The following is a 10,529-nucleotide window of genomic DNA, read 5'->3' as shown; positions in this document are numbered from 1 at the left end:
GCAGTGTTTAATGGGTGTGTAGCTGTGGCTGTGCATGAGAAGCCTTGGGCCACCTCTGTCTGTTTCGGGGTGTAAGGTAACGGTCTGGGCCTTATAAAGTACCGAATGTTCTCCAGCTTCAGCAGTGTGTGTACGGCTGTAGGTTCTACGGGATGCTAAGGCTGCAGGTGGGAATGTGAGGTCTGTAGCACTTGCTCCCATCAGCTGCTGGATGCTCTAGGCTAGGAACAACAAAAGAGTAGACTCCTCTGCTCCACATTGTCTGCACCAGCCATGGTGGCTGTTGATCAGAACATGATTTTAAGAGGTGACTTTTATCAGTCATTGCCATCACAGTGCTCTGAAGATGCCTCTTCAGCAAGGGAGAATAAATCTCAGCAGTTCCATTGTATGACAGCAGTTAGTATCAGGCTTAAAGAAAGTGTCGAGGTGGAGTATGCAAGTGTTGCATGTCTGTCCAGATCCAGAGCATAAGGAAATTTTGTTTAGTGCCTACCACAGATGTGTCAACTCTCCTATGTGTTTGTTGAAAGTGTGTGTGTGTACGTACAGACACACACACACACACACACAGAGAATATGCATATATTCTGTATCACTGTTCTCTGGTGTCCTGCTGGTTGGACTGCAGTAAAGTCCTGGAGAATGCTGTAAACAGTGGATCCACGGGCCTGCATCAGATTTTGTTTGCATACATACTCAGCCCAAAAGAAATGAGATTGGTAAAGAAATGCTTTTTACTGTGACCAAGCAATGGAATAGGTTGCCCAGAGAGGTTGTAGGGCCTCCATCCTTAGAGATATTCAAAAGCTATCTGCATGTTGCCCTGGGCAGCCTGCTGTAGGTGGCGCTGCTTGAGTGGGGACATTGGAAGGGATCTCTGCAGGTCATCTTCTCCAGCCTCAGCCATTCTGTGAAAATAATTTTATGGTGCTTTGGTGTGAAATTACACGTGGGTGCTCTTGAATGACTCACGTAAACTAAAACAGTTACTAAAAAATTAATTGAACAAAGCTCAAAGTTTTATTTGCAAGAGTTGTTGAAATAGATTTGTACAGAAGAGCAAGTGGTTACTTAAAAAGAGGACTTTGAGCGTAGACAGCCTCAGAGGGATGAAGACATGAGCGTCTGCATGGAGCACAGTTGAGGTAATCAAAAAGTGTAATTATGTGTCTAGATCTGCATGACACATCTCTTGCTCCAATGTAGGCAGGTAATGTTGCCATTTTTTTGATTGGTATTTGGAGTTCTGTTTTTGAAAAATGATAATATGATTGATGAATTGTTTCAAAAGAGTTTTGTTAGTCAGAAAGTTCAGGATTGTTATTTCAGGCATAGTTTGAAAGTACAGTATCAAGGCTTAACAGATGTTTATTTTAAAAAATGTGAATGTATCCAAACATTGCATATACATGTCTGTTCCTCCAAATAAGTTGGAGAAATACACACATATCCTTCTCTGTGCTTCACACAGAAAAATAATTTTGTGTTTATGAATTAGCTGGGTGTAAAGGGCTTGGGAAACCTTCATGGAACATAAAGTGAAGTGCTACAAGTGCCCAATGGGAAGAGGCTGTTACATTTATATTGACATGATGTGAACTTCTAGGCCTTTGGCCAGGCTGTGTTCATGATGGGTTAGGGTCAGACATATCTGGTTGATTTCCGTCATCTTCTGGAATTGAAAAGATTATTTGCAACAGTGATGCTTGGTGGTTTCCCTACGTTGGGAATTTACTTCTCTTTCGCCATAGAGCTACGGAATCCTTTAGTTTGTATACAGTCAACTTTTTCTATATTCATTAGCTTATCTTTGCTTTATCTCTTCAAATCATGTAAATTGCCATTGACAAACAGTGCACGGAAGTAACTTGCAGTTTAAATTATACTATCTCTAATACATTAAGAGTAATTTGTGTGTAGATCCACAGGATCTAAAAGGAGGCCATTGGGGATTTATTGTTTTGAGGAATGTAAGAAAATGCTTTTGCAGGTCTCTTGGTATGGTAAAAACTCCGGCTTTCTGGAATTTAATGATGGAGTTTTAGAATGTAAAATATGTTTTTAGCAAAACCTATGTGGTGATGAATTTATATAAACTAATTACAGCATATCTTTTTTTACCTTACATATCTGTTTACATAGATTAACACTAGAGATAGAAATCCATAATTTCCCCGTTAATCTGTTCTCTTCTGGTTTGCTCACCAAGCTTGCTAGAAAAATATATTTATATATTCTAAGCTTGTACGTTAGTAGGTGCCATTTTCTGAATTTAAAAATAGACTGCATGTGTTGCATAAAATGCCTTTGGGTAGGAGAGGAGGGGCATATCTGTCTGGTTGACGTGGAACGTAAGAAAAAATCTGAAGTACGTTAGAGCTAAATATACTGATAAGCATGCAGCCATGGGGGAAAATGAGTTAAAATATATTGAGCTTAGTCTTATTAGCACATTAAATGCCAGCAGAACGGTCATACCCAACCTTTCATTTCAGAAATAATCACCATTTTGCTGTGAAGACAACTCAGACCTTGCAGCATGTGCAAACAAAGGAAATATTTCTTTAGAACCTTGTTACAGGGCGACGGGGGTTTGCTCTTTGTTCTGCCAGCCGTCTGCAGCGCTGGTGCAGAAAATGGACGCTGGAATGTTTAAATAAACTTTAGACGCTGTAATCCCACAAACATTTTGAACTCATTCTCCATTTTAAAGGTAGGTCTGAAGGAGATGTCAAGAAGCACGGCTGGGCGTTTTGCGACGGCTCAGGGTGACACACCTTGGGCCGCACGGCTGCGCCACTTCCTTTGGAGGAGTTCCTCATTGCAGGGGAAGGTGTGAGATTGGTGCAGGCTCACGAGTACGATCACTGCAGCGGGAGGCCCTTGCCGAAGGGGCAGGTTGGCCTGTCTGTTTATCCCTCAGTCACTTCAGAGTCGGTGAGATCTGTTACGACAAGCTAGTGAAAAAATCCTAGGAGGATTACCAGAAAGGTAACGTGTTTTCCTGTCAGTGTAACTAAGCTGGCAACAGAGTAGTGTTCTTCAACTCATTTATATGCTGTGCATTTTAAAATGTCTTGGCAACATAGTTTGATTCACGGGCAGGAGTGTAATAAGGTTAATACGGTTCAGCCAAAGGCAGCTTGCTTTCCTCTGGCAGCGTGCCTGCTGGGGCTGCCCTGTCTGCGGGGCGGCTGGAAGGAGCTGGAGCGGCTGGCATGGTCTGTGTGCCATGCTCAGGTGTGTGCGAGGACCCTCCGTGGTGGCCAAGAAGGTGCTGGGGATCCCGAGAGATGCAGTGCAGGCTTTTCTTTTGGAGTGTGCCGAGCCTGGTGTCATGGCAGAGGGGCTGCTGTTGCTGGTGCCCAGTAAGAAACGTTTGTCAAGGCAGCAGAAGGCGGAGTTTGGAATGGGAAGGCTTAAAGTCCTCCTGCATAGCTACTGCCCCTGAGCGAGGGCCACATGCTGCCAGGTGGACACTCTGGAGACTCGAGTCTCTTCCAAGGGTGGTACATTTCTGAGGAATAAACTTGCCGTAAAAATAGTCTGGAACCTTTTACAGGGTCTGAGAAAACTGTGGACCAACTCCTGTTGGCATTGGCAGGGAACAGGCTTTGACAGGTAGTGCCTGTAGGTATGATCATGGACGGGTGTAATGTAATTTGATTTACTGGATTTGCATCCACTACTTTGGGCACTGGATTTGACTCTGTTTAGGTAGCAATGCTTTGTGTATGTTTGGAGACCTCTTTATAGTAATGCTAGAGTTTGATTATTGGGTATGGAGGGCTTCCTTATTTTATTTTGTGGCTGCTCTGGCTTAGAGAGTTCTTCATATGACACAGGAAGGTTTGAAAACAAGCCCCTGGCTAAGTCCTCCAAAGTGCTTGTGTCTGTCCAAATCGCTTTTAGGTTCTTTCATTTTTTTAGTAGGGTTCAAATATAAAAACCTAGAGAGCACTGAGGTTGGTTAGTGGCATCGGCAATAGTAATCAAACATAATTCAAATGACTGTCATATAAAGGAAGGTAAGATAAGGTAGGGGGAGAAGGCAGCAAGTCACTTCATAAGAGCTCCTCTGAAACTCAGCTCTGCTCTAATCTGCTTTTCAAATCCCGCTTCTTCTGCCCTCATGGAATGAATCAACCTGACATTTTAGCAATTTTTTAAAGAAAAGGGGTGAAGTGTTTAGAATGCATCAAAGGGATGAAGCAGAGAACATCTGAAGAAGATTGTCTTTTATCTGTTATCCCTTTCTTCATGGAAGAGGAGCACAAGTAGGATAGGTCTTTGTCCCTGCTTTTCACTTTATGAAGTTTTGTATTGTTTTAGTCAAGAAGGTCTATTGCCGGAATTACTGTACATAACTTTCATATTCAGCATCTTTGATGATGTGATTTATCAGGAGGATGTGGTCTTTTGCTCTTCTTTTTAGATACTATATGTATCCTTTTTGCTCTGAAAATAATGATGTTCTAAAGTAGACCAACAACAGGTTTGGAGTACATATGCAGATACATACACTTATATTTATATAAAATACATGTGTGTATCTCTGTACAATACATGCATCTATCTCTGTACGTATATAGTATCTAGAGTCATATTTACAACAGAGATGTTTTTATTATGTCAATCCAACTGTTGTAAATGCAGAGAAGTTGGTAGAAAAGAATTAACCATATTTTCTCTGAAAGTTGTAGGGGACAAAGAATCTGACTTTTTTCTTTCCCAAGTCTCTCTTTAGTGTGCAGCTACTCTTTAGTGTAGTGCTTTTGAATGATTGTCTTGAAAAGTGCTCAGTACAAGTCTGTTTGCCTTGTGCTGGTGTTGATGTTAGAAGTCTTACAAATTTCTCTAGGAGCAAAGTTAAGGCAGTGCTGAGTCCATCCCAAAAGGTCTCACTTTTCAGTTGTTCCTGCTGCTGCTGTTGAGCTGTAGAAGCTGACTTAAGTGTTTCTGAGAGAGAATGTTTTTTAGAATGTGTTAATAACTTTCCTTCTAGTATGATTTGGAAGTGTTTCATTTCAGTATTCCCTGCAAGTATAGCTTGAGCTATTAGTTGCAATCCCCGACCCTGCAACCCCCCCCCCTTTATTTTATATAGAATGGCAGTCTGAATTGAATTGGTAAAGAAAATAACACAACTTAATAATATACATGTATTTCAACTTCAAGCAAACTATTAATATTTATTTTTTATACTTTCCAGAGACACATGGAATCACATTTAGAATTCAAATCAGTGTGAAAGAACTGCTGGATACAGATGTACTTTTAAAGCTGTTATTTCATTTACCAGTCAATTACCCATCAACTCTACCAGATATTTCTGTTAACTCAGACCAGCTTACAAGGGCCCAGTGTAAGGACGTGAAAGATAAATTACTTGAACAAGCAAAGAAGCATCTTTCTGAACCCATGGTACATGATCTGATTCTTTGGATACGGCAGCATCTGAAATATGTCATTAAGCAATCAGCAACAGTTTGCAATGAAAGAACCACTTTGTCAAAGGGAACAAGTACAGAGGACGGTATCTGGATGCTCCTTTTGCATTTAGATCATATGAGAGCAAAGGCAAAATACGTCAAAACTGTGGAAAAATGGGCTTCAGACCTAAGGCTGACTGGAAGACTGATGTTCATGGGCAAGATAATATTGATTCTTCTTCAGGGCGACAGGAGCAACATTAAGGTGCAGGAACAATGAATGTTGACTGGTTACATTGATTTACCACTGAAATCTGTGTGTCTGAATATTTAATATGTGTTTTTTTAAGTTTAACAATTTTGGAAGCAGGTTGGTCATGAGGAAGGTAGGGAAGTCCAACAGCTTTATTCTGAATTTAAGAAAAAGAAGATAATCTATGAGGAAGAAACCAGTGATGCCTGTCTACCTGTGGCCTGTATTGCTTTGCTTCCTACTGTAATTATACCCCTGTATTCCCTGTGTTTCCTGGCTGTGATAGATGTAGGTTCAGTCTCCTGTATTTCTCAGATGCCCCAGGAAACAAACTTTGTAATGAGAAATTAATAACAGGCATATCTCTTGCCCGTTGCTAACTGTGAGTTAGACCACATGGTGCTCCTGGTGCACACCTCGGCTTTGTACTTCTTGTCGTGCTTATGAACTCCCGCTGCGTTAGGGCAGGTTTTTGTGGTGATACTGGAGGAGAATGTTTTGGCTTTTCAAGCTCCTCTTCTCTAATCACTTAAGACTGTTCTTAGCTTCAAGCTGATGAATAGAAACAGCCATGTACTTTTTGGGATGGGCACTTTCAAAGTTTCATTGCTGTCTTCAAGAAAAAAAAGTATGTTTCGCATAGATTTTTGCATTTTACTAAACTTCAAAGATACTAGGTGACATTTAATGTTTTGTTCTTTTTTGTCATTTAGGAGTACTTGATTCTTCAGAAAACTTCTAAGGTAGATGTGGACTCAAGTGGGAAAAAATGCAGAGAGAAAATGATTAGTGTACTCTGTGAGACAAAAGTACAGTCACAGTATAAAAGGTATAATTTAGTACTGTTGTGAACAGAAAAGTAACAGAATTGATAATTACGTTCTGACAAATCTAAGCATACTCATGAGTTTCCCTTTTACAATGTAGGTTTCAGATGTTTGAAGTTAAAGAGTATTCAACACTGGATGAACTACAAAAGGAATTTGATGCTGCAGGACTTACGACTCTTTTCTCAGAGTTTGTGCCTCCTCTCTTAAAATAAAATTAAAAGAAAACGCTGGACTCTTCAACCAAAGCAGTAGTTGACTGCAGGTGCTGATGGAAGATTAAAGGACTAATTTGGCAAAAAATGTTAGATCTTTTCTGCAAAAAAAGCCAGAAGTAGCCCTCCTCTTACAAGAAAGGAGAAGGCAATTCATGTGTTAAGAACTGATTTTTTTTTTTTTGCATTTATGTATTGATAACTTTTTCCAAGGAATATTGAGTTAATTGTGGTAATTGCGTGGCAATCATGAGAGATTGGGAAAATGTCATGTTAAAATAATAGTCTTCTAGTTAGGCTCTGTTTTGCAGTCCCTGTTTTTCAGTGTTTTGGGTTTCATCTCTCATGGTAGTGTTTCTTCATAATGGCCTGCTAGAAAGCGTGATTCATTTTGCTTTGAAAACTTATACGAAGACATTTCTATAAAAAGCATAGCAAACAGATTTGAATATGTGAGGACAGCAAATGCTTAATATCCCTTTGGTGTTCATCTGTCGACTTTTCCTCCATTTATTTGACTATAAATGTTAGACTGTTGATTTAAAGAAAAAGCTCATGTCACTTGGGGCCTGAAAAAACTTACAAGTATATTTCTGAATGTTCATTTTTATTCTAAAATGTATAAAAACACTCAAGTGAAGAATTTAAATTGATTAAAAAGTTAAGGTAAAGCCCATTGTAATATTTTCTTTGGTAGTTTACAGATTCCTTTTTGTACTTTATCTGGTTTTACTATCTGTGCATCTTGAGATATCTTGATTCAATTAAACTGTCAGAGCAGTGTATGCATCAGACTTCAGTCTTCTGTCTCTCAAGACTTCTGTAAAGTCTCCTGTCATTTGAGAAGCTGGTAAGTTACAATTCCCTATTAACATTTCCCCACCCCTATAATTTTTTTAGTGACTGGTCAGTGGCCTTGGCCAGCTTATGATTTTTTTATTAGTTTGTGTTTTACTTCAATATAATATTACAAATTATATACGTCATCTTTACAAATTAAGTTGTGCAAGTTCCATTTGCCTAGGGAGAATTGGATATTTATTTCTTAGAATTATAAATGTCCTTTGCTTTCTGTTTTACTGGATACCATTCTCTAGCAAGACTGGATGAGTTGTCCAGTAGTAAAAATTTTGCAGCCCCGAGTTTCTAAATAACTAGCAATGCCATTTCAATGGGTTTTAGGATGTAGTTAAACATATGCTTTACTGATCTCTAAAACTCACTCCTGGAAGCCAAGTGTCTCATGTATTCTTCGTTAACTGATTAGATTCGATCAGTTCAGTGTAAATTTGTTTATCTCATTTATACTGGGGGAGGACTGGTGCAGTTTGGTTAGTTCTCGTAGTGTGATTTGGCAAATCGTTATGTAAGACGTTTTGATTTCCAGTTTCCATACTCAGACTGTGAGATCATACCTCTTTTACTGTTTGAGATAGCAAATGCGTAGAGTTGTAGACTATTTCAGAGTTTCTTAGTTTTCCTAATACGGAGTCTCTCAAATACGTATGTAGCATATTGTTTTATGCACAGAGGCTTATTTAATGAGGCATTAGCAAAAGCTCTGCTTAATGAGTCTTTTATGCGTAGCACATATAGTACTTCAGGCACAGTAGAAAACAGTCTGGATTAAACAGATTTTACAAATCTGCTCTGTATTATTTTGAAATGGCTTCCTGAGAGAAAGGAAATCTAATTTTCTGTCATTGTAAGTGTATGTGGATATGAATTTTTACTTTTATAAAGAAGAATAAGACAGAAGGATCTAAAATATTAAAATAACATGTATTTTAAATTCTAGTTTTCAGAACTGAGCTACTGTCAGTGAAAGTTATCTGTGTTGAAACATTGTGTGTCAGTGGAATATAAAATCTTGAAAGATGCAGAGGCTTTCTTCTTATACCGTGCGATAGATCTGACAAGTGTCAAACCCAAGGAAAGGCCTCTGCCTGTGGAGCGTTAGGAAACGTGATTGGTAGGTATCTCTCTGCAAATCTCAATGTTATAAGGGTTTGCCAGATGGTTTTTATGTCCTCAGCCAGATCTTTACTTTAAAATGCTCCACTTTTCTGGAAGGAGAGTAGCAAGATACTTCAGCACAGCCTATATCACAATCTTGGCCACTAAAGTCTAACTGGGGCCTTTTCCAACACGCATATAAATCAGTTGCGTGTGCTTTCTTTCGACTTTGGGAATGGGGTTGGATAATGTACCTAATCATGTGATCTCAAATTGCACGTGACTGCAAAAATAATTGAGGCATGCAATAGTGATGGACATCTTTCTTGGAAGATTAGAGGCAGACTCTCCAAATTTTTCCTCCCTACTATGAAAGCGATTGTAATTAGCTGCATAAGAAAAGCCATTTTTAGGGTCAGTGGTCAGCAGTTGCACTTGGATGTAAATTCATACATTTTCTTGAATATTATTGCCCCGTGCTCCCTTGGTTAACTGTTTGGTCAGAGCTAGCATTCTGCAACAACCAGTTAAAAAAAGAAAGTTAAAGAACAAATGAAAGTTGGGGGTTGCAGCTCTCGTTTATCTGTGCCCATCTACTTGCCAAATGAAACTGTGTTAAGAAGCTAGATGATTTCTGTATTTCAAGAGTTATAAAAAGCAGTTTATACAATGTATTTGTGTCACAGTTGCATATGTTACTAACACTGGACAAATCTTAGGGAAGGACTGTGGCTTTTTTCCTTGATTTGATGTGCTTCAGGAGAATTACAAATTTGATCAGCTTGATACTATTCAGACAGCAGAGAACATGAAAACTGATGGCAGTCTGATTCTGTCAAAGCAAATGCTTTTGCTTACTCGTCAATCAGTCACTCACTGATTTTGAAGGGAATGAGGATATCTTGTATTCAGACAAGTGAACAATATTTTTGAAGGTTGTTCTTTTGGAAGAATGTTGCAGCTGTCTGTTAACTGATGGTTTGTTTGCATTTATTGTAAAAGAGATGGGCAAGCCTGTGAGCCCCTGGGGCACAAAAGTCATTGAAATGCATACTGTGGTGCATGTTCTGTCCTCCACGGGAACTGAAGCAGACACAGAAGAACAGAACGCAGGGAAACAAAGTCAAATCTCCTGAGAATCGTTAAAGAATGTATATCAATGTCTAAAAAGTTAGTGAAGTGTGTACAGCTATCAGAATCAGACAAATAAATTGCAAGGAAAAAGAAATCTACAAAGGAAAAATGGTTTAACAAATAAGCTAGCTTTCTTCTGGATATCGTATTATAAATATCTTTTTGAACAGCAGGGTTAGTAAAGCCTTGTTTCCTGTGGACTTTCTTGTTTCTAAACATTTGCACACGTGAAGCCTTTCTTGCAGTAGATGTTTGCGGTTGTGCTCTCCCAGGTGGGTTCTACGATGCCTGATGTTCGTTGTGTTCTCTACGTTAATCGTAGTAGTAAATCATCTTCTCTGCTACCTGTTGTCATCAGAGCTGTAGGAACTTGGTTTCTTTCAGGCTGTTAACCTCTCAGTTGAAATGAGTTGCGTTCAAAAATTCTAAAAGAATTTTATAGCATAAATATGCATGCTTCCATATGGACGTAGTACAGCTGCATACCCATAGTTTCCTTTGAAAATCAGGCTAAAAGGAAGGATGTTACAGTAGGTCTGACTACTCGAAGAATCAAATCTTTAGGGCAAAACTGAACTTTGATTGGTCTTTTTAAATCCCTTGACTTTTTAAGAGTGAAGAAAACAGGAAAATGGGTTAAGAAAGAAATGAAGATCCATAGAAATAGAAAACCCCCAAACCCAACATTGGCCCTAAATGCACAGTTGTT

The 10,529-nt window shown here is 39.1% G+C and overlaps 1 protein-coding gene across 1 annotated transcript; it reads left to right on the top strand.

The window, feature by feature from the left end:
• The first annotated feature begins 5,218 nt into the window (after positions 1 to 5,218).
• RWDD3 (RWD domain containing 3) lies at positions 5,219 to 6,822 on the top strand. Its single transcript, XM_009876580.1, has 3 exons — positions 5,219 to 5,700; positions 6,402 to 6,517; positions 6,616 to 6,822. The coding sequence occupies exons 1-3, from the start codon at positions 5,425 to 5,427 to the stop codon at positions 6,728 to 6,730; spliced, it is 507 nt and encodes a 168-aa protein (XP_009874882.1). The 5' UTR covers positions 5,219 to 5,424; the 3' UTR covers positions 6,731 to 6,822.
• The last annotated feature ends 3,707 nt before the right edge of the window (positions 6,823 to 10,529 follow it).

The sequence above is a fragment of the Apaloderma vittatum genome, unplaced genomic scaffold, assembly GCF_000703405.1.
Source record: "Apaloderma vittatum isolate BGI_N311 unplaced genomic scaffold, ASM70340v1 scaffold44119, whole genome shotgun sequence".
Taxonomy (NCBI): Eukaryota; Metazoa; Chordata; class Aves; order Trogoniformes; family Trogonidae; genus Apaloderma; species Apaloderma vittatum.
The sequence above is the reverse complement of the archived record's forward strand: the minus strand, read 5'-3'. Positions and strand labels throughout refer to the sequence as shown.